Genomic DNA, 24,972 nt, shown 5'->3' on the forward strand with positions numbered 1-24,972 from the left:
TTTGGGAAAATAATGTATTGTGTCATTTTGGAGTCACTTTAATTGTAAATAAGAATAGAATGTTTCTAAAAACTTCTACATTAATGTGGATGCTACCAATATTATGGATAATCCTGAATGAATTGTTAATAATGATGACGCACAAATATCATACCTCCAAGACATGCTAACCTTTCACCATTACAATAACAGGAGAGGTTAGCATTTGAGGGGATTTATCAAATCAAATTCTATTTGTCCATGCGCCGAATACAACAGGTGTAGACCTTACCGTGAAACGCTTACTGACAAGCCCTTAACCAACAACCCAGTTTAACAAATATTTAGTTAAGAAAATATTTACTAAATAAACTAAAGTAAAAAAAAAAAAAAATTAAGTAACACAATAAAAACCTTTTATTTTTTATTTCACCTTTATTTAACCAAGTAGGCCAGTTTAGGAAGGCCATTTACAACTGTGACCTGGCCAAGATTGTAATGGCACAAGGCGAGACCCAGATGCAGACACAGGAGGCAGATGGTTAGAGACCAAGATGCTTATTAACAATCCAAAAGGGATAGGAAAGAGAATGGTCATGGACAGGCAAAAGGTCAGAACCAGTTCAGAGTTCCAGAGGTACAGAATGGCAGGCAGGCTCGAGGTCAGGGCAGGCAGAATGGTCAGGCAGGCTCGAGGTCAGGGCAGGCAGAATGGTCAGGCAGGCTCGAGGTCAGGGCAGGCAGAATGGTCAGGCAGGCTCGAGGTCAGGGCAGGCAGAATGGTCAGGCAGGCTCGAGGTCAGGGCAGGCAGAATGGTCAGGCAGGCTCGAGGTCAGGGCAGGCAGAATGGTCAGGCAGGAGGGAATGGAGTCCAGAAAAACAGACAAAGGTCAAAACCGAGAGGACTAGTAAAAGAGAATAGAAAAGTACAAGCACGGGAAATAACACGCTGGTTGACTTGAACATACAAGACGAACTGGCACAGAGAGACAGGAAACACAAGGATAAATACACTGAGGAAAATAAGCGACACCTGGAGGGGGTGGAGACAATCACAAGGACAGGTGAAACAGACCAGGACTTGACAAAGATAAAGCAAAGCAGTGCGACAAAAACAACACAGAGTTACACATAAACAAACATACAGTCAATAACACAATAGAAAAAGTAAATGTACAGTGTGTGCAAATGTAGTAAGAGTAGGGAGGTAAGGCAATAAATAGGCCATAGAGGCAAAATAATTACAATTTAGGTTTAACACTGGAGTGATAGATGTGCAGATGATGATGTGCAAGTAGAGATACTGGGGTGCAAAAGAGCAAAAAAACACAAAAAAAACAATATAGGGATGAGGTAGTTGGGTGTGCTATTTACAGTTGGGCTCTGTACAGGTACAGTGATTGGTAAGCTGCTCTGAAGTTTGATTCTTAAAGTTAGAGAGGGAGTGGTGTCAATGCAAACAGTCCAGGTGGCCATTTGATTAATTGTTCAGCAGTCGTGGGGGGTAGAAGCTGTTAAGGAGCCTTTTTAACCTAGACTTGGAGCTCTGGGAAAGCTTGCCGTGCGGGAGCAGAGAAAACAGTCCATGACTTGTGTGACTGGAGTCTTTGACAATTTGTTGGGCTTTCCTCTGACACCGCCTAGTATATAGGTCCTGAATGGCAGGAAGCTTGGCCCCTGTTATGTACTGAGCCGTACTCACTATCCTCTGTAACACCTTTCGGTCGGATGCCGAGCAGTTGTCATACCAGGCGGTGATGCAACTGGTCAGGATGCTCTCAATGGTGCAGCTGTATAACTTTGAGGATCTGGGAACCCATGCCAAAAATGTTCCGTCTCCTGAGGGGGAGAAGGCATTGCCGTGCCCTCTTCACAACTTTCTTGGTGTGTTTGGAACATGATAGTTTGTTGGTGATGTGGACTTCAAGAAACTTGAAACTCTCGACCCGCTTCCCTACAACCACGTTGATGTGAATGGGGGTGTGTTCAGCCCTCCTTTTCCAGTAGGTCACGATAATCTTGTTTGAATTGCTCACGTGATCAGGCCTACCACCGTTGTGTCGTCACCAAACATTTTTAACAAATGTAAAGGGGGCAGATCAGCTTTAATATTGCAGATAGATTGTAGCTTCCATCAATGTCTTGTGATTCTAGTGAGGCCAAGGCCTTCCATCACTTCCAATCCCCCTTATATATATTTTTCAAATATATATAGAGTTGAAGTCAGAAATTAACATACACCTTAGCCAAATACATTTAAACTCAGTTTTTCACAATTCCTGACATTTCATCCTAGTAAAAATTCCCTGTCTTAGGTCAGTTAGGATCACCACTTTATTTTAAGAATGTGAAATGCCAGAATAACAGTAGAGAGAATTATTTATTTCAGCTTTTATTTCTTTCGTCACATTCCCATTCCCAATTAGTATTTGGTAGCATTGCTTTTAAATGGTTTAACTTGGGTAAAATGTGTCGGATATTCTTCCACAAGCTTCCCACAATAAGTTGGGGGACTTTTGGCCCATTCCTCCTGACAGAGCTGGTTGTAACAGAGTCAGGTTTGTAAGGCCTCCTTGCTCGCACACACTTTTCCAGTTCCGCCCACAAATTTTCTATAGGATTTAAGTCAGGGCTTTGTGATGGCCACTCATATACCTTGACTCTGTTGTCCTTAAGCCATTTTGTCACAACTTTGGAAGTATGTTTGGGGTCATTGTACATTTGGAAGACTCATTTGCGACCAAGCTTTAACTTCCTGCCTGATGTCTTGAGATGTTGCTTCAATATATCCACATAATTTTCCTACCTTATGATGTCATCTATTTTGTGAAGTGCACCAGTCCGTCCTGCAGCAAAGCACCCCCACAACATGATGCTGTCACCCTCATGCTTCACGGTTGGGATGGTGTTAGCACTTCCGGGTTGGAGCGAGTGGTCGCATCGGCACTTCGCTCCCGCAGGTAGTACAACTTTTTCATTACATTTCATTATATTTCATTATAGCACAACGGTTTGATTTGTCTAATCTTAGCAATTTCTTCTTAGCTAGCTACATAGCCGTCTTTGTATCAAAGATAATTGCGTAATTATCGTATTTCGCCGTCCTAACGTAGTCTTCACTAGCCAGCTAGCTAACGTCCACTGATTAGCTGCACTGGAGAAACTATTACACTCAACTGAACAACTTGATTAGTGTAGTGTTAGCTAGCTACATAGCTGTCTTTGTATCTTCGTATCCAAGATAATTGTGTAGTTTAGGTTTAGAGTGTGTAGTCTTAGAGTGATTATCTTAATTTACCGAGGTTAGCTAGTCCAGGTTACCGAGGTTAGCTAGCCAGCTATTTGTCGTCCTTAACGTAGGAGACTCTGCTAGCTAGCCAACGTCTTCTGAATAGACTCAACAACCCCGGTCGCATTCACAGGTAGTATCACATTTTCATTTCATTTCATTACAGTACAACGGTTTGATTTGTTTGATCGTAGCTAGCTACATAGCTAGCTACATAGCCGTCTTTGTATCAAAGATAACTGTGTAGTCTAGAGCGATTTTCTAGGTTAGCTAGCCAGCTATTGTCGTTCTTTTAACGCAACGTAACATAAACAACACTACTAGCTAGCCAGCTAGCCCCCGAATAGCAGCACTGCAGAAACTATTACGCTCAACGGAAACGACTTGATTAGTGTAGTGTCAACAACGCAGCCACTGCCAGCTAGCCTACTTCAGCAGTACTGTATCATTTTAATCATTTTAGTCAATAAGATTCTTGCTACGTAGCTTAACTTTCTGAACATTCGAGACGTGTAGTCCACTTGTCATTCCAATCTCCTTTGCATTAGCGTAGCCTCTTCTGTAGCCTGTCAACTATGTGTCTGTTTATCCCTGTTCTCTCCTCTCTGCACAGACCATACAAACGCTCCACACCGCGTGGCCGCGGCCACCCTAATCTGGTGGTCCCAGCGCGCACGACCCACGTGGAGTTCCAGGTCTCCGGTAGCCTCTGGAACTGCCAATCTGCGGTCAACAAGGCAGAGTTCATCTCAGCCTATGCCTCCCTCCAGTCCCTCGACTTCTTGGCACTGACGGAAACATGGATCACCACAGACAACACTACTACTCCTACTGCTCTCTCTTCGTCCGCCCACGTGTTCTCGCACACCCGAGAGCTTCTGGTCAGCGGGGTGGTGGCACCGGGATCCTCATCTCTCCCAAGTGGTCATTCTCTCTTTCTCCCCTTACCCATCTGTCTATCGCCTCCTTTGAATTCCATGCTGTCACAGTTACCAGCCCTTTCAAGCTTAACATCCTTATCATTTATCGCCCTCCAGGTTCCCTCGGAGAGTTCATCAATGAGCTTGATGCCTTGATAAGCTCCTTTCCTGAGGACGGCTCACCTCTCACAGTTCTGGGCGACTTTAACCTCCCCACGTCTACCTTTGACTCATTCCTCTCTGCCTCCTTCTTTCCACTCCTCTCCTCTTTTGACCTCACCCTCTCACCTTCCCCCCGCTCGACCTCATCTTTACTAGATGCTGTTCTTCCACTAACCTCAATGCAACTCCCCTCCAAGTCTCCGACCACTACCTTGTATCCTTTTCCCTCTCGCTCTCATCCAACACCTCCCACACTGCCCCTACTCGGATGGTATCGCGCCATCCCAACCTTCGCTCTCTCTCCCCCGCTACTCTCTCCTCTTCCATCCTATCATCTCTTCCCTCCGCTCAAACCTTCTCCAACCTATCTCCTGATTCTGCCTCCTCAACCCTCCTCTCCTCCCTCTCTGTATCCTTTGACTCTCTATGTCCCCTATCCTCCAGGCCGGCTCGGTCCTCCCCTCCCGCCCCGTGGCTCGATGACTCATTGCGAGCTCACAGAACAGGGCTCCGGGCAGCCGAGCGGAAATGGAGGAAAACTCGCCTCCCTGCGGACCTGGCATCCTTTCACTCCCTCCTCTCTACATTTTCCTCCTCTGTCTCTGCTGCTAAAGCCACTTTCTACCACGCTAAATTCCAAGCATCTGCCTCTAACCCTAGGAAGCTCTTTGCCACCTTCTCCTCCCTCCTGAATCCTCCTCCCCCTCCCCCCCTCCTTCCTCTCTGCAGATGACTTCGTCAACCATTTTGAAAAGAAGGTCGACGACATCCGATCCTCGTTTGCTAAGTCAAACGACACCGCTGGTTCTGCTCACACTGCCCTACCCTATGCTCTGACCTCTTTCTCCCCTCTCTCTCCAGATGAAATCTCGCGTCTTGTGACGGCCGGCCGCCCAACAACCTGCCCGCTTGACCCTATCCCCTCCTCTCTTCTCCAGACCATTTCCGGAGACCTTCTCCCTTACCTCACCTTGCTCATCAACTCATCCCTGACCGCTGGCTACGTCCCTTCCGTCTTCAAGAGAGCGAGAGTTGCACCCCTTCTGAAAAAACCTACACTCGATCCCTCCGATGTCAACAATTACAGACCAGTATCCCTTCTTTCTTTTCTCTCCAAAACTCTTGAACGTGCCGTCCTTGGCCAGCTCTCCCGCTATGACTCTCTGAATGACCTTCTTGATCCAAATCAGTCAGGTTTCAAGACTAGTCATTCAACTGAGACTGCTCTCCTCTGTATCACGGAGGCGCTCCGCACTGCTAAAGCTAACTCTCTCTCCTCTGCTCTCATCCTTCTAGATCTATCGGCTGCCTTCGATACTGTGAACCATCAGATCCTCCTCTCCACCCTCTCCGAGTTGGGCATCTCCGGCGCGGCCCACGCTTGGATTGCGTCCTACCTGACAGGTCGCTCCTACCAGGTGGCGTGGCGAGAATCTGTCTCCTCACCACGCGCTCTCACCACTGGTGTCCCCCAGGGCTCTGTTCTAGGCCCTCTCCTATTCTCGCTATACACCAAGTCACTTGGCTCTGTCATAACCTCACATGGTCTCTCCTATCATTGCTATGCAGACGACACACAACTAATCTTCTCCTTTCCCCCTTCTGATGACCAGGTGGCGAATCGCATCTCTGCATGTCTGGCAGACATATCAGTGTGGATGACGGATCACCACCTCAAGCTGAACCTCGGCAAGACGGAGCTGCTCTTCTTCCCGGGGAAGGACTGCCCGTTCCATGATCTCGCCATCACGGTTGACAACTCCATTGTGTCCTCCTCCCAGAGCGCTAAGAACCTTGGCGTGATCCTGGACAACACCCTGTCGTTCTCAACCAACATCAAGGCGGTGGCCCGTTCCTGTAGGTTCATGCTCTACAACATCCGCAGAGTACGAACCTGCCTCACACAGGAAGCGGCGCAGGTCCTAATCCAGGCACTTGTCATCTCCCGTCTGGATTACTGCAACTCGCTGTTGGCTGGGCTCCCTGCCTGTGCCATTAAACCCCTTCAACTCATCCAGAACGCCGCAGCCCGTCTGGTGTTCAACCTTCCCAAGTTCTCTCACGTCACCCCGCTCCTCCGTTCTCTCCACTGGCTTCCAGTTACATCCGCTACAAGACCATGGTGCTTGCCTACGGAGCTGTGAGGGGAACGGCACCTCAGTACCTCCAGGCTCTGATCAGGCCCTACACCCAAACAAGGGCACTGCGTTCATCCACCTCTGGCCTGCTCGCCTCCCTACCACTGAGGAAGTACAGCTCCCGCTCAGCCCAGTCAAAACTGTTCGCTGCTCTGGCCCCCCCAATGGTGGAACAAACTCCCTCACGACGCCAGGACAGCGGAGTCAATCACCACCTTCCGGAGACACCTGAAACCCCACCTCTTTAAGGAATACCTAGGATAGGATAAGTAATCCCTCTCACCCCCCCCCTTTAAGATTTAGATGCACTATTGTAAAGTGACTGTTCCACTGGATGTCATAAGGTGAATGCACCAATTTGTAAGTCGCTCTGGATAAGAGCGTCTGCTAAATGACTTAAATGTAAATGTAATGTAATGTGTTCTTCGGCTTGCAAGCCTCCTCCTTTTTCCTCCAAACATAATGATGGTCATTATGGCCAAACCGTTCTATTTTTGTGTCATCAGACCAGAGGACATTTCTCCAAAAAGTACGATCTTTGTCCCCATGTGCAGTTGCAAACCGTAGTCTGGCTTTTTTAATGGAAGTTTTGGAGCAATGGCTCTTCCTGGCTGAGCGGCCTTTCAGGTTATGTCGATATAGGACTCGTTTTACTGTGGATATAGATACTTTTGTACTCATTTCCTCCAGCATCTTCACAAGGTCCTTTGCTGTTGTTCTGGGATTGATTCGCACTTTTCGTAAGTATGTTCATTTCTAGGAGACAGAACGCGTCTCCTTCCTCAGCGGTGTGACGCCTGCATGTTTCCATGGTGTTTATACTTGCGTACTATTGTTTGTACAGATGAATGTGGTACCTTCAGGTGTTTGGAAATTGCTCCCAAGGATGAACCAGACTTGTGGAGGTCTCCAATTTTTATATTGAGGTCTTGGCTGATTTCTTTTGATTTTCCCATGATGTCAAGCAAAGAGGCACTGAGTTTGAAGGTAGGCCTTGAAATACATCCACAGGTACACCTCCAATTGACTCAAATGAAGTGAAATAATCTGTCTGTAAACAATTATTGGAAAAATGACTTGTGTCATGCACATAAAAATTACCTTTGTCATTACCTGTGTCATGCACATAGTTTGCCAAAACTATAGCTTGTTAATTAACAAGAAATGTGTGGAGTGGTTGAAAAAGGAGATTTAATGACTCCAACCTCAGTGTATGTAAACTTCCCTTTAACTGTACATATTGATGGATTCTGGGTTCTAACTCCTAAACTTGAAATAGGGTTAAATATCAGGTATTCTATTGAGATATTGAGTGCTACAGTTTAGAAGGTTTACACCAGAAGGTAATGGTTATCTGTTGGAGGAAGGTGGGTGCAATTAAGCTTGGAATGTAGTGAGTGTAGGGGAAACGATCATATGTGGTAGGCGTTGATAAGGGGAGAGAGTCATGGACTAGTGATAAAGGGGGTCGATCAGATCATGTTAAGGGAGAAGGAACAGATTATTGCCCGTATCACTAAGTTTCCTGCCGAGCAATGAAGATACAATGTTTAGCGAGGAGGAGGAGACTCCACCCAAAGTGGGGTACATATACACCACCACTATTGTGAACATGTTTTTGCCAGTTCAGCTGTTCGATCCTTTGGGAAGAATAAACGTGTTTTAAGCTTTCACAGTGTCCGTCGAGTTCTTATTCTGATAATAATAATAATAATAATAAGACACTAACAATATACATACACTACCGTTCAAAAGTTTGCGTCACTTAGAAATGTCCTTGTTTTTGAAAGAAGAGCACATTTTTTGTCTATTAAAATAACATCAAATTGATCAGATAGAGTGTAGACATTGTTAATGTTGTAAATGACTATTGTAGCTGGAAAAGGAAGATTTTTGAATGGAATATCTACATAGGGTAACAGAGGCCCATTATCAGCAACCATCACTCCTGTGTTCCAAAGGCACGTTGTGTTAGCTAATCCAAGTTTAGCATTTTAAAAGGCTAATTGATCATTAGAAAGCCCTTTTGCTATTATGTTAGCACAGCTGAAAACTGTTGTCCTGTTAAAGAAGCAATAAAACTGTCCTTCTTTAGACTAGTTGAGTATCTGGAGCATCAGCATTTGTGGGTTCGATTACAGGCTCAAAATGGCCAGAAACAAATAACTTTCTTCTGGAACTTGTCAGTATTCTTGTTCTGAGAAACGAAGGCTATTCCATGCAAGAAATTGCCAAGAAACTGAAGATCTCATACAACGCTTTGTACTACTCCCTTCACAAAACAGCGCAAACTGTACTTTTTCCCTCTTGGACTTTCCTCTTCCAATTTTGTGGTAAATCCACAATTAGTTGGTTGTAATTTTGGGTAGACATTTCCATATATTTTTCTTTGCTGCATGTGTGACATTTCTCCACCAGTGCAATTTATGATATAATTTACAAAGATTATACATTTCTTTAAATAAACGTTTTTTATCTATTAGTATATTTGAGTTTAAACACAATATTTTTTGTATTATTTGTTCTGTTTTTTTCAGGTGGATTAAATTGAAATTGTAACCAAATTGAAATTGTAGCTTTTTTTTAAACTAGCAATATTTGGTTATTTCCTATTCAAATAACTGAAAGTGTGTGGTTGTAATTTGAATTAAGAGAAAAATGCCATTATTGAGCATGGGGTGAGACATTGTTATTAATTTGTGAGAGAACCAGTTTGGATTTAAGTATAACTTTTGTATGACTGAAGCCTTTAGTGAGAGGTCTAATGCTTTAATATGTAATAATTTCTACCCTCCGAAATTATATTCTTTATAAAAAATAAGCCTGTTTAATTTTGCCTGGTTTGTTATCAGCGAACTTAATGATGGTGTTGGAGTTGTGCTTGGTGAACAGGGAGTACAGGAGAGGGCTAAGCACGCACCCCTGAGGGGCCGCCGTGTTGAGGATCAGTGTGGCAGGTGTATTGTTGCCTACTCTTACCAACAGGGGGAAGCCAGTCAGGAAGTCTAGGATCCAGTTCCAGATGGAGGTGTTTACTCCCAGGGTACTTAGCTTAGTGATGAGCTTTGTGGCACTATGGTGTTGAACGCTGAGCTGTAGTCAATAAACAGCATTCTCACATAGGTGTTCCTTTTGTCCGGGTGGGAAAGGGCAGTGTGGAGTGTGATTGAGATTGCATAATCTGTGGAATTGTTGGGGCGGTATGGGTCTAGGGTGGGTCTAGGGTTTCCAGGATGATGGTGTTGATATGAGCCATGACCAGCCTTTCAAAGCACTTCATGGCTGCTGATGTGAGTGCTACGGGGTGGTAGTCATTTAAGCAGGTTACCTTCGCTTTCTTGGGCAAAGGGACAATGGTGATCTGCTTGAAACAGGTATTACAGACTTGGTCAAGGAGAGGTTGGAAATGTCAGTGAAGACACTTGCCAGTTGGTCCATGCGTACATGTCCTGAGTACATGTCCTGGTAATCCGTCTGGGAATGTTGACCTGTTTAAAGGTCTTGCTCATATCGGCTACGGAGAGCATGATCACACAGTTGTCCAGAACAGCTGGTGCTCTCATGCATGCTTCAGTGTTGCTTGCCTCGAAGCAAGCATAAAAGTAATTTAGCCCGTCTGGTAGGCTCAAGTCAGTGGGCAGCTCACGGTTGGGAATCCCTTTGTAACCCATAAGAGCCACCCGATGAGTGTCAGAGCCGGTGTAGTAGGATTCAATCTTAGTCCTGTATTGACGCTTTGCCTGATTGATGGTTTGTCTGAGGGCATAGTGGGATTTATTATAACCAGTGAAGCCAGCAGGACAGGGGTCTTCTGTGCGTTTACTTGATCAATAATATCAAAAAGACGGCGAATGTTATCAGAAGTGTATCTGTCTCTAATAAATCCAGATTGGTCCGCTTTTATTATTTTGGGAAGAAGAGTGTTTAGTCTTTTGGCGAGCAATTTGGTAATTATTTTATAGTCGAAATCCAGCAAGCTTATGGGCCGGAAGGACAAGCAGGACATTACAGTGTCCGTTTTGAGCAACACTGTAATGCGGAGCTGTGTGCATTGAGTCTGGGAGAACTCCGTTTTTGCAAAAATCCTCCAGCATTGGCATGAAGATAGGGCTGAGCTGGGGCTAAAAAGTTTTGTAGAACTCTCTGGGGAATCCATCTGGACCTGGGGACTTATTAGGTGGCATGGAGGTAATTGCCTCCAGGATCTCCTCAGGAGTGAAGGGGGAGTTGAGATCTTCTTGGTTGGTCTCTGATAGTTTAGGTAGCGAGATTCCCTCTAGGAAAGAGTGGAGTCCTGCCTCCGTGTGTTTTCTCTCAGAGGTATATAGTTTACAGTAAAAATCATGAAAAGTTAAATGGATATTTTTTGGGTCATGTGACCTCGTCCTCTGCTGTTCGGATAGCCATGATTGTACGCTCTGACTGCTTCTTTTTTAATTGGTAAGCAAGCAATCTACTGGGCCTATAGCTATACTCATGGTATTTCTGTTTAGTAAAGAAGACTTATTTTTATATCTTCCGAGTGTAGTCCAAATTCAGTTTAGCTTTGGCTTGTGACTCCAGGAGGTGCTGTCTGGGGATTGTTTATGTATTTCACAGCATTCCAGCTCCCTCTCAAGATCTAGCCTGTGTGCTTCCATTGCTTTTTGCTTAGAGGAAGCATATGCAATTAGATGACCTCTTAGTGTGGCTTTAGCAGCATCCCACATTGTGGCCAGAGAAACAGGAGAATCTTTGTTGTCTTGTGTGTAGTTGTCTATCCATGTAGTTACCAATGTATGGAACGCGTCGTTTGATAGCATGGAGGTGTTGAATTCCCAGCTCTTTGACCTCGGGATGTTTTTGCAGAGGTCAAAGCGGAGGTGGACAAAGGCGTGATCTGAAAGTGCTATGGGTCCGATTGTACATGTGGCTGAATTTATGAAACTCTTTGGGATACAAATGTAATCTATACGAGAGTAGGTGTTATGAACATTAGAGTAGTATGTATGTCCATAGATGAGCTTGTCTCTCTCCAGATATCTATCAGTCCCATCTCTTTAGTAAGAGAGTTCAACATCTTTGCAGATCTAGGATTTGTGGTGGGGACTTGAGATGATTTGTCTAGGGTTGGGTTAAGGGTACAATTAAAATCTCTGGCCACCACGCCAAAGGAAACACAATGCTCATTGAACAGGGTTATCATTTTTAACATGAAGGCAGGAGTATGTGTATTAGGGACGTATATGTTTAATATAGTAATTGGTTGACCATTTAGTGACCCAGTTATCAAAATAAATCTCCCCTCCGGATCAGATATGTTTTTGTCAATTATGAATGGAACATTTTTATGGATAAGTATGTCTGTGCCTCTACTGTTTAATTTGAAAGATGAGAAATACACTTGTCCCACCCAAGCTCTGCGGAGTTTGGCATGTTCAGCATCACAGAGGTGTGTCTCTTGTAATAGCGTGATGTCTGCTTTTTCCTTTTTTAGAGTACATAGTATCTTTTTCCATTTTATTGCATGACCTAGACCATGGCAGTCCCATGTCAATAGATTTAAGGTACTAGTCATCGTCATCGAACAGTAATCGAACTTTAGTGCAAGTCATCGCTGGGTAAAAGTGGATAGTAGTTACAGCTGCGTTCACATAAAAGGAAAATAAATGGTGTACATAAAATAACAATCTCTGAACACCCCAGCCGAGTTCCCAGACAACTCGACACATCCAGTTGGGTCTATTACCCCCCCGCTCAGTCTCAATTCTGTGTTCCCCCCCCAAAAAAAAACGGGAACAGTTAGCAACGCACAACGTCTCCCCCTCCCCACCAAAGAAATGCCTCATCCTCTCCACCCCGCATTGAGTAAATGACACAGTAGCCCCCGTCCGGACCACACTAAAAGAGGGAGAAAATAAAATCAATAGCCCAGCCTACATATACCTCCCCCAAGGGACATAGGGAACCCCAAGTAATAATAGCAACAAACAAACAGGGAAATCAAAGTAGGCTGAAACATTAGCCTTTCCCTCAGCTAAAGGAAAATAAGTATAAATTGGACGGCTATAATGACATTTAGCGAGTGGGTCTTTGGATATCGGCTATATGTTGTCTTACCTCCTTTAGTAATGGCATTAATCACATTTAGTCATTGGTTCTTTTCTCATTGACCAGGATTGTCTTTCAAAAAAACGTTTTGCCTCTTCGGGAGTTTTGAAGTGTCGCAAGGCTCCTTGGTGAAGAATCCTGAGCTCGTTTGGGTATTTGAATCCCCTGAAGATGCCTCGGTCAATTGAGTATTTCTTCACCTCGCCAAACTCTTGGCGTTTTCGGCGTATTCCTGCTGACAGGTCCTGGTGTAAAGTGACTTTGGCGTTTCCCACTGTGATGGTGTTGTTTTTCGCCGCCTGTAGGACTCGTTCCTTGTCGCTGAATCTCAGGAAACGTATGGTGATTGGGCGCGGTGGTTGTCTGGCTGCTGGTGGGGGCCTCAGTTCTCGGTGAGCTCTCTCGAGTTCTATGCGCCTGTCGGTGGACAGGTGGAGCCACTCGGGAAGTTTGTCTTGCAGGTAGCGGATCAGTGGCATGTGTTCCTCTTCTTTTTCGCCCAGATTGAATAGAACACAATTATTCCTTCGCCCCCTGTTTTCCAGGTCCTCTGTTTTCTCTTCCAGATGCTCGATTTTCTTTTTATCACATGCTATTGTTTCCATGGCATCTGTCAATAAGTTTTCCATGGATAGGATTCGCCCCTCTGCCTCGTCCAGGCGCTCCGCGTTTATGGTTATCTTGTTGTTGATGTCAGGCAAAGCGTTTTCCAGGATTGTCACCTTGTCCCCTATCGCACTGAGCTGAGAGTTAATGGCATCTAATTTAGTGTTTAGTTCTGTACGTTGGGATCTCAACTCAGAAAGGATGTCTTCGACAGAGTGCGAGGTTGGGCCTCGGGGGGAGCGGGTCCTCTTGCTCCTGGCTAAATGGTGCTAGTTTTTTCTGAAGCTAGCTTCTTCTTGGAGGCTTTTTCCGTCGCTAATGCTCGAGTCCGGGTAAAAATGTCACCTGTAGTGTCGCCTTTTGTAGCCGCCATGACTTTTTCTTACTAAAGCTAAATGAGTGTGAAACTTGGAGTGGAGGTATTATTAGGAATTGGAAACTACTTGTGCGGAGCTCTTAGTTCATGCGGCCATCTCGTTCAAGGGTCACGTGATCCAACCCCATTGTATCATTTTAAAGTGCTGGAGCACAGAGACAATACTTTTGGAGCTCACTGAAATTGCATAATTGAGGTGTGTGTGTATGTGTGTACTATAAACCTTACAGAGCACAGAGCCCATTATTAGTTGTGTGTCTGTGGGGACTGTTCCATATGGACATGCACCAGCCTGAGAGGTGAACCCTCTTACACCCCTGTGTTTGCCCCATCACTATGTTTCCTTTCACTCGGTCTCTCTCGCTTTTTTCAGAACTTAGCATAACACAAGGTCAACGCAAGCAGTGACATCATCCTCTGGGCTAAACCTTATTTATGGTCACTCACACATGCACAACACACACACCAGAGGAGGCTGGTGGGAGGAGCTATAGGAGGACGGGCTCATTGTAATGGTTGGAATGAAATACGGTTGGAACGGTATCAAACACATCAAACATATGGAAACCACATTATTGACTTCATTCCATTCCAGCCATTACAATGAGCCCGTCCTCCTATAGCTCCTCCCACCAGCCTCCTCTGACACACACACACACACACACACACACACACACACACACACACACACACACACACACACACACACACACACACACACACACACACACACACACACACACACACACACACACACACACACACACACACACACACACACTGTTAAACCATGTGACTGAGCGACGGTGGAGAGTGGCTGTCTGAGGAAACTGTACACAATGGGGCAACTGTCTTAGTATTGTTTAGGCTGGCTCTGGGAGTGATATCACTCGGCATTAGAAGGTTTTCATGACTGCAGCCTAATCAGAGTTCATCAAAGTCAATGTTTTATCGACAGTGAACACAGCAGGAGAAGCGGTTTGGATTTGTCCCTGAGGTTGGGTTGGGTCTCAGGGATTGCATGCCAAATAGCACCCTATTCACTGGTCAAAATGAGTGCACTAAATAGGGAATAGGTTTCCACTCGGGAACTAGTTTGGAGGTGTCAACAGATGTGTGTGGTAATCACAGCTCTGTTTAGATAACCTGTCTTTACAACCATGTTCCTCTACTTCAGTAGGAACTATGGTAGTGGGGGAAGGAGGGATGGCTGTGTTTATATACATCCCTGTCTCAACTAATGCTCTCAGTTCCCACACTCAAACCCTCTCTTTTCCTCTCCCCCATCTCCGGAAGACAGACAGAGTGATATGACATGGATGCCAGAGAGGAAAGAGTGTGTGTGCGTGCATGTGAGGAGGGAGGAAGTGGGAGAGTGGAGCCAGCTGATGCATCTGCATCCTCTATCCCTTTTCTTTCTTTCTTTTGCATTTTAATTCACAGTGATTTAGAGAAGTATACTGGGTTCAACTTCCAAACCTCTTTGGTCCTGTGTAGCTCAGTTGGTAGAGCATGGCGCTTGTAACGCCAGGGTAGTGGGTTCGATCCCCGGGACCACCCATACGTAGAATGTATGCACACATGACTGTAAGTCGCTTTGGATAAAAGCGTCTGCTAAATGGCATATATTATTATTATTATATTACCTTAACAGAGAGAGAGAGAGAGAGAGAGAGAGAGAGAGAGAGAGAGAGAGAGAGAGAGAGAGAGAGAGAGAGAGAGAGAGAGAGAGAGAGAGAGAGAGAGAGAGAGAGAGAGAGAGAGAGAGAGAGAGAGAGTGTGAGAGAGTGAGAGAGTGAGAGAGAGTGAGAGAGAGAGAGAGAGAGATGCCAGTGTAAGCTGTCAGCTAGGTGGTGTATCGTAACTCTCTGTGCTGATCTCAGTAAATGGAGGCTAAATGCTGAACCACCTGCCGCCCTGCATGCTCTGCCAGCTCAGCACTGTGCTCCACACTAATTAAATTAACCACACACACACTGCCCTGCCTTACAGGAAGCTGCATAGGAGGGAGAATCAGCCCTGTTCTGGGACACACACATACACACACTTACCTCTGAGAGGAAGGTCTGTGCTGACTTCTGTGCCCCTACGTGCAGCAGGTACTCATACACATAGAGAGCTAACCTGCACAGAGAAACACAGGGACGACATCATGTTAGTAGGATGATCACTGGACTAGAGTAGTGTAGCCTCACTAGGCTACGTGATTGCCTGGATGCTACAATTTGACCTCTCCTGTCCAATTTCAACCATGACAGCTTTGGGTCATATGAGACACAGCCAATGAGAAGGCTTCTATATATGTTAAAGTTGAAAACAGCATGCTGGGATGAGTTGGCATCGAGGGAACACACTGTAAATGCCTCTGTTTTACCCCAGGCACTCTATACCACCCAAAAAAACAGACTTTTTCTTACGCTGGAAAATCCTTTCACAATTGATTCATTCATCAATGAATGAATTAGAGCTGCTTTGTTGATCAAACTAACTTGGAGTGCTGGCCGACGGGCAGGCGGTCTACCCGATACACAGACACAAGACATCCGATGATCAGGTCAGGGATCAATGCAGTATCAGTCAGTCTCTTAACAGTACAATCCAGGCCTGGCTGGGTCTGGGGGTTCTAGAACCATAGAAACATGGACACAGTGTAGTCTAGAGGCTAATGGATCATTACAAGACAACATTAAACAACGATGTCCAAGACATTGTCTACTGTCCTCTCAATTACATGTCATATTAGAAAATGTAATGGACATTACATTAGTACATGGAATGGCCCTGATGTAGGCCAGGTAGATAAGAGGGTCGCATCACTGGCAAGCATCAATAATGCAAACATCACCCAAACAAAAGGTTACATGGATGGGTCTGCAATTTGTGAATGCTTTGCTCTGGCACATTATAACTAGTACATAGGGCCCTCAAACTCAACTCTGGACCTCCAAGCCAGTTCCACTGCGTTTTTTCATTGCTCCTCCCTAATCAGGAACTGATTTAGACCTGAGACCACCAGGTGGGTGCAATGAATGATCAGGTAGAACATAAAACCAGCAGGCTCCGGACCTCGTAGGGTAACAGTAGCCCTGGTATAGGGGATAGAGGACATGAGGGTTATGTGTTGGAAGTGTACTGCAGTCAAACAGAACGTGAAATCACCAAAACACTCCAGAGTATGAACTAATCAGAGTGGCTGCGGATCCGACTTCCTCTTCCCGACAACTAAAGGTCCAAAGTTTCTGCTCATGTGCAGGATGTGCAGTCGCTGCTCCACTGCTTCGGCTGCTCAGAGAACAGGCTACTGTGATGAATGGTGCTCCTTTAATAAAGTTAGATCAAATTTGAATCCGTGTCTGCAAGAACACAATGATAGTATTCTACATGACATAACCGAATATAATAGTATATTATAACGTTACTGTAAGAAAAAACAGTTTCTTATGAGATTTTAGGATGATTGTGCAAATGTTTGCATTTTTCTTTGATGTGGCCAAAACTACACAGCAAGAACCAGTAGACAAAATATGTACTTTTATTGAAACTAAAGACAGGTGGTGAGGGTAGGATAGTTTGAAAGAGCAGCAGGTCACTGTCTGTCTACATCCCAAATGGCACCCCATTTCCTTAATAATGCACTACTTTTGACCAGAGCCCTGTAGGCCCTGGTTAAAAGTAGTGCACTATAATGGTCATAGGATGCCATTCTCTCGCATCCTTTGTCTGTTCCCAGAGGCCCCTCAGCGGACCCAGCCAAGCAGCGTAGCCGCTCCTCATTCCAGACTTAAGTCTCAGGCTGAGATAAAAATAAACCTCCAGACGCCACTTGTCTACCTGTCTGAAAATGATGGACTGCACACCTCTCCAGGCTCCACGCACCTGACTCTCTCTCTCCCTCTTTCCCTCGCTCGCTCTCTCTTTACCTCGGTCTCTCTCCGACTCTCCATCTCTCTTGTTTTTCTTGTGTGTAATGAAGGGATGTAACACAGTGGCTGCGGGTGGGGGTGTGGTGTTTAACCACAGAGAAGACGGAGGATTTCACAAGGACAAGGTTAACGGAACAATGAGCGGCTTGACAAAACCCTTGACACCTTCCACGCCGGTCCATGTTCTTAGAGCTGCGTTTCCTCCCTCTTCATCTTGGGACTGACTCTCCCTCTCTCTGTGTCTGTCTGTACAATATCACTCTCTCTGTGTCTGTCTGTACAATATCACTCTCTCTGTGTCTGTCTGTACAATATCACTCTCTCTGTGTCTGTCTGTACAATATCACTCTCTCTGTGTCTGTCTGTACAATATCACTCTTTCTGTGTCTGTCTGTACAATATCACTCTCTCTGTGTCTGTCTGTACAATCACTCTCTCTGTGTCTGTCTGTACAATATCACTCTCTCTGTGTCTGACTGTACAATATCACTCTCTCTCTGTCTGACTGTACAATATCACTCTCTCTGTGTCTGTCTGTACAATATCACTCTCTCTGTGTCTGACTGTACAATATCACTCTCTCTGTGTCTGACTGTACAATATCACTCTCTCTCTCTGTGTCTGACTGTACAATATCACTCTCTCTGTGTCTGACTGTACAATATCACTCTCTCTGTGTCTGTCTGTACAATATCACTCTCTCTGTGTCTGACTGTACAATATCACTCTCTCTGTCTGTCTGTACAATATCACTCTCTCTGTGTCTGTCTGTACAATATCACTCTCTCTGTGTCTGTCTCTACAATATCACTCTCTCTGTGTCTGACTGTACAATCACTCTCTCTGTGTCTGTCTGTACAATATCACTCTCTCTGTGTCTGTCTGTACAATATCACTCTCTCTGTGTCTCTCTCTGTGTCTGTCTGTACAATATCACTCTCTCTGTGTCTGACTGTACAATATCACTCTCTCTGTGTCTGACTGTACAATATCACTCTCTCTGTGTCTGACTGTACAATATCACTCTCTCTCTGTCTGACTGTACAATATCACTCTCTCTGTGTCTGACTGTACAATATCACTCTCTCTGTGTCTGACTGTACAATATCACTCTCTGTGTCTGACTGTACAAATCTCTCTCTGATATCACTCTCTCTGTGTCTGACTGTACAATATCACAATATCTCTCTCTGTGTCTGACTGTACAATATCACTCTCTCTGTGTCTGACTGTACAATATCACTCTCTCTGTGTCTGACTGTACAATATCACTCTCTCTCTGTCTGACTGTACAATATCACTCTCTCTGTGTCTGTCTGTACAATATCACTCTCTCTGTGTCTGTCTGTACAATATCACTCTCTCTGTGTCTGTCTCTACAATATCACTCTCTCTGTGTCTGACTGTACAATCACTCTCTCTGTGTCTGTCTGTACAATATCACTCTCTCTGTGTCTGTCTGTACAATATCACTCTCTCTGTGTCTGACTGTACAATATCACTCTCTCTGTGTCTGACTGTACAATATCACTCTCTCTGTGTCTGACTGTACAATATCACTCACTCTCTCTGTGTCTGACTGTACAATATCACTCTCTCTGTGTCTGTCTGTACAATATCACTCTCTCTGTGTCTGTCTGTACAATATCACTCTCTCTGTGTCTGTCTGTACAATATCACTCTCTCTGTGTCTGTCTGTACAATATCACTCTCTCTGTGTCTGTCTGTACAATATCACTCTTTCTGTGTCTGTCTGTACAATATCACTCTCTCTGTGTCTATCTGTACAATCACTCTCTCTGTGTCTGTCTGTACAATATCACTCTCTCTGTGTCTGACTGTACAATATCACTCTCTCTCTGTCTGACTGTACAATATCACTCTCTCTGTGTCTGTCTGTACAATATCACTCTCTCTGTGTCTGACTGTACAATATCACTCTCTCTCTGTCTGTCTGTACAATATCACTCTCTGTGTCTGTCTGTACAATATCACTCGCGTTGTGACTGTCTGTACAATGTCACTCTCTCTGTGTCTGTCTGTACAATATCACTCGCTCTCTCTCTGTCTGTCTGTACAGCATCACTCATTCTCTCTCTGTCTGTCTGTACAATATCACTCTCTCTGTGTCTGTCTGTACAATATCACTCTCTCTGTGTCTGTCTGTACAATATAACTCTCTCTGTGTCTGTCTGTACAATATAACTCTCTCTGTGTCTGACTGTACAATATCACTCTCTCTGTGTCTGTCTGTACAATATCACTCTCTCTGTGTCTGTCTGTACAATATCACTCTCTCTGTGTCTGTCTGTACAATATCACTCTCTCTGTGTCTCTCTCTCTCTCTGTCTGTCTGTACAGCATCACTCATTCTCTCTCTGTCTGTCTGTACAATATCACTCTCTCTGTGTCTGTCTGTACAATATCACTCGTACAATATCACTCTCTCTGTGTCTGTCTTACAATATCACTCTCTCTGTATGTCTGTCTGTACAATATCACTCTCTCTGTGTCTGTCTGTACAATATCACTCGCGTTGTGACTGACTGTACAATATCACTCTCTCTGTGTCTGACTGTACAATATCACTCTCTCTGTGTCTGACTGTACAATATCACTCTCTCTGTGTCTGACTGTACAATATGACTCTCTCTGTGTCTGACTGTACAATATCACTCTCTCTGTGTCTGACTGTACAATATCACTCTCTCTGTGTCTGACTGTACAATATCACTCTCTCTCTGTCTGACTGTACAATATCACTCTCTCTGTGTCTGACTGTACAATATCACTCTCTCTGTGTCTGACTGTACAATATCACTCTCTCTGTGTCTGACTGTACAATATCACTCTCTCTGTGTCTGACTGTACAATATCACTCTCTCTGTGTCTGACTGTACAATATCACTCTCTCTGTGTCTGACTGTACAATATCACTCTCTCTGTGTCTGACTGTACAATATCACTCTCTCTGTGTCTGACTGTACAATATCACTCTCTCTGTGTCTGTCTGTACAATATCACTCTCTCTGTGTCTGTCTGTACAATATCACTCTCTCTGTGTCTGTCTCTACAATATCACTCTCTCTGTGTCTGACTGTACAATCACTCTCTCTGTGTCTGTCTGTACAATATCACTCTCTCTGTGTCTGTCTGTACAATATCACTCTCTCTGTGTCTGACTGTACAATATCACTCTCTCTGTGTCTGACTGTACAATATCACTCTCTCTGTGTCTGACTGTACAATATCACTCTCTCTCTGTCTGACTGTACAATATCACTCTCTCTGTGTCTGTCTGTACAATATCACTCTCTCTGTGTCTGTCTGTACAATATCACTCTCTCTGTGTCTGTCTCTACAATATCACTCTCTCTGTGTCTGACTGTACAATCACTCTCTCTGTCTGACTGTACAATATCACTCTCTCTGTGTCTGTCTGTACAATATCACTCTCTCTGTGTCTGTCTGTACATCATCACTCTCTCTGTGTCTGTCTCTACAATATCACTCTCTCTGTGTCTGACTGTACAATCACTCTCTCTGTGTCTGTCTGTACAATATCACTCTCTCTGTGTCTGTCTCTACAATATCACTCTCTCTGTGTCTGTCTGTACAATATCACTCTCTCTGTGTCTGTCTGTACAATATCTCTCTCTGTGTCTGTCTGTACAATATCACTCTCTCTCTGTCTGACTGTACAATATCACTCTCTCTGTGTCTGTCTGTACAATATCACTCTCTCTGTGTCTGACTGTACAATATCACTCTCTCTGTGTCTGACTGTACAATATCACTCTCTCTGTGTCTGACTGTACAATATCACTCTCTCTCTGTCTGACTGTACAATATCACTCTCTCTGTGTCTGTCTGTACAATATCACTCTCTCTGTGTCTGTCTGTACAATCACTCTCTCTGTGTCTGTCTGTACAATCACTCTCTCTGTGTCTGTCTGTACAATATCACTCTCTCTGTCACTCTCTCTGTGTCTGACTGTACAATATCACTCTCTCTGTGTCTGTCTGTACAATCACTCTCTCTGTGTCTGTCTGTACAATATCACTCTCTCTGTGTCTGTCTGTACAATCACTCTCTCTGTGTCTGTCTGTACAATATCACTCTCTCTGTGTCTGACTGTACAATATCACTCTCTCTGTCTGTACAGCATCACTCATTCTCTCTCTGTCTGTCTCTACAATATCACTCGCTTTGTGTCTGTCTGTACAATATCACTCTCTCTGTGTCTGTCTCTACAATATCACTCGCTTTGTGTCTGTCTGTACAATATCACTCTCTCTGTGTCTGTCTGTACAATATCACTCTCTCTGTGTCTGACTGTACAATATCACTCTCTCTCTCTCTCTGTCTGTCTGTACAGCATCACTCATTCTCTCTCTGTCTGTCTGTACAATATCACTCTCTCTGTGTCTGTCTGTACAATATCACTCTCTCTGTGTCTGTCTGTACAATATCACTCTCTCTGTGTCTGTCTGTACAATATCACTCTCTCTGTGTCTGTCTGTACAATATCACTCTCTCTGTGTCTGACTGTACAATATCACTCTTTCTGTGTCTGTCTGTACAATATCACAATATCTCTCTGTGTCTGTCTGTACAATATCACTCTCTCTGTGTCTGACTGTACAATATCACTCTCTCTGTGTCTGACTGTACAATATCACTCTCTCTGTGTCTCTGTACAATATCACTCTCTCTCTGTGTCTGTCTGTACAATATCACTCTCTCTGTGTCTGTCTCTACAATATCACTCTCTCTGTGTCTGACTGTACAATCACTCTCTCTGTCTGACTGTACAATATCACTCTCTCTGTGTCTGTCTGTACAATATCACTCTCTCTGTGTCTGTCTGTACATCATCACTCTCTCTGTGTCTGTCTCTACAATATCACTCTCTCTGTGTCTGACTGTACAATCACTCTCTCTGTGTCTGTCTGTACAATATCACTCTCTCTGTGTCTGTCTCTACAATATCACTCTCTCTGTGTCTGTCTGTACAATATCACTCTCTCTGTGTCTGTCTGTACAATATCACTCTCTCTGTGTCTGACTGTACAATATCACTCTCTCTCTGTCTGACTGTACAATATCACTCTCTCTGTGTCTGTCTGTACAATATCACTCTCTCTGTGTCTGACTGTACAATATCACTCTCTCTGTGTCTGACTGTACAATATCACTCTCTCTGTGTCTGACTGTACACTATCACTCTCTCTCTGTCTGACTGTACAATATCACTCTCTCTGTGTCTGTCTGTACAATATCACTCTCTCTGTGTCTGTCTGTACAATCACTCTCTCTGTGTCTGTCTGTACAATCACTCTCTCTGTGTCTGTCTGTACAATATCACTCTCTCTGTGTCTGACTGTACAATATCACTCTCTCTGTGTCTGTCTGTACAATCACTCTCTCTGTGTCTGTCTGTACAATATCACTCTCTCTGTGTCTGTCTGTACAATCACTCTCTCTGTGTCTGTCTGTACAATATCACTCTCTCTGTGTCTGACTGTACAATATCACTCTCTCTGTCTGTACAGCATCACTCATTCTCTCTCTGTCTGTCTCTACAATATCACTCGCTTTGTGTCTGTCTGTACAATATCACTCTCTCTGTGTCTGTCTGTACAATATCACTCTCTCTGTGTCTGTCTCTACAATATCACTCGCTTTGTGTCTGTCTGTACAATATCACTCTCTCTGTGTCTGTCTGTACAATATCACTCTCTCTGTGTCTGACTGTACAATATCACTCTCTCTCTCTCTCTGTCTGTCTGTACAGCATCACTCATTCTCTCTCTGTCTGTCTGTACAATATCACTCTCTCTGTGTCTGTCTGTACAATATCACTCTCTCTGTGTCTGTCTGTACAATATCACTCTCTCTGTGTCTGACTGTACAATATCACTCTTTCTGTGTCTGTCTGTACAATATCACTCTCTCTGTGTCTGTCTGTACAATATCACTCTCTCTGTGTCTGACTGTACAATATCACTCTCTCTGTGTCTGACTGTACAATATCACTCTCTATGTGTCTGTCTGTACAATATCACTCTCTCTGTGTCTGTCTGTACAATATCACTCTCTCTGTGTCTGACTGTACAATATCACTCTCTCTGTGTCTGTCTGTACAATATCACTCTCTCTGTGTCTGACTGTACAATATCACTCTCTCTGTGTCTGACTGTACAATATCACTCTTTCTGTGTCTGTCTGTACAATATCACTCTCTCTGTGTCTGTCTGTCTGTACAATATCACTCTCTCTGTGTCTGACTGTACAATATCACTCTCTCTGTGTCTGACTGTACAATATCACTCTCTCTGTGTCTGACTGTACAGCATCACTCATTCTCTCTCTGTCTGTCTCTACAATATCACTCGCTTTGTGTCTGTCTGTACAATATCACTCTCTCTGTGTCTGTCTCTACAATATCACTCGCTTTGTGTCTGTCTGTACAATATCACTCTCTCTGTGTCTGTCTGTACAATATCACTCTTTCTGTGTCTGACTGTACAATATCACTCTCTCTGTGTCTCTCTGTACAATATCACTCTCGCTGTGTCTGTCTGTACAATATAACTCTCTCTGTGTATGTCTGTACAATATAACTCTCTCTGTGTCTGACTGTACAATATCACTCTCTCTCTCTCTGTCTGTACAATATCACTCTCTCTGTGTCTGTCTGTACAATATCACTCTCTCTGTGTCTGTCTGTACAATATCACTCTCTCTCTCTCTGTCTGTCTGTACAGCATCACTCATTCTCTCTCTGTCTGTCTGTACAATATCACTCTCTGTGTCTGTCTGTACAATATCACTCGCTTTATGTCTGTCTGTACAATATCACTCTCTCTGTGTCTGTCTGTACAATATCACTCGCGTTGTGACTGTCTGTACAATATCACTCTCTCTGTGTCTGTCTGTACAATATCACTCGCTCTCTCTCTGTCTGTCTGTACAGCATCACTCATTCTCTCTCTGTCTGTCTGTACAATATCACTCTCTCTGTGTCTGTCTGTACAATATCACTCTCTCTGTGTCTGTCTGTACAATATAACTCTCTCTGTGTCTGTCTGTACAATATAACTCTCTCTGTGTCTGACTGTACAATATCACTCTCTCTCTCTCTGTCTGTACAATATCACTCTCTCTGTGTCTGTCTGTACAATATCACTCTCTCTGTGTCTGTCTGTACAATATCACTCTCTCTCTCTCTGTCTGTCTGTACAGCATCACTCATTCTCTCTCTGTCTGTCTGTACAATATCACTCTCTCTGTGTCTGTCTGTACAATATCACTCGTGTTGTGACTGTCTGTACAATATCACTCTCTCTGTGTCTGTCTGTACAATATCACTCTCTCTGTGTCTGTCTGTACAATATCACTCGCGTTGTGACTGTCTGTACAATATCACTCTCTCTGTGTCTGTCTGTACAATATCACTCTCTCTGTGTCTGTCTGTACAATAT

At 44.2% G+C, this 24,972-nt stretch overlaps 1 protein-coding gene across 1 annotated transcript in view; it reads right to left on the minus strand.

The window, feature by feature from the left end:
* LOC124036432 (single-stranded DNA-binding protein 2) overlaps positions 1-24,972 on the minus strand; it is a 144,626-nt gene that overhangs the window by 71,146 nt on the left and 48,508 nt on the right. The window contains exon 2 of the mRNA XM_046351017.1: positions 15,613-15,685. Coding sequence (XP_046206973.1) covers positions 15,613-15,685 — 73 coding nt within the window. The remainder of the gene's footprint in view (positions 1-15,612; positions 15,686-24,972) is intronic.

Source organism: Oncorhynchus gorbuscha, linkage group LG05 (genome assembly GCF_021184085.1).
Source record: "Oncorhynchus gorbuscha isolate QuinsamMale2020 ecotype Even-year linkage group LG05, OgorEven_v1.0, whole genome shotgun sequence".
Classification (NCBI taxonomy): Eukaryota; Metazoa; Chordata; class Actinopteri; order Salmoniformes; family Salmonidae; genus Oncorhynchus; species Oncorhynchus gorbuscha.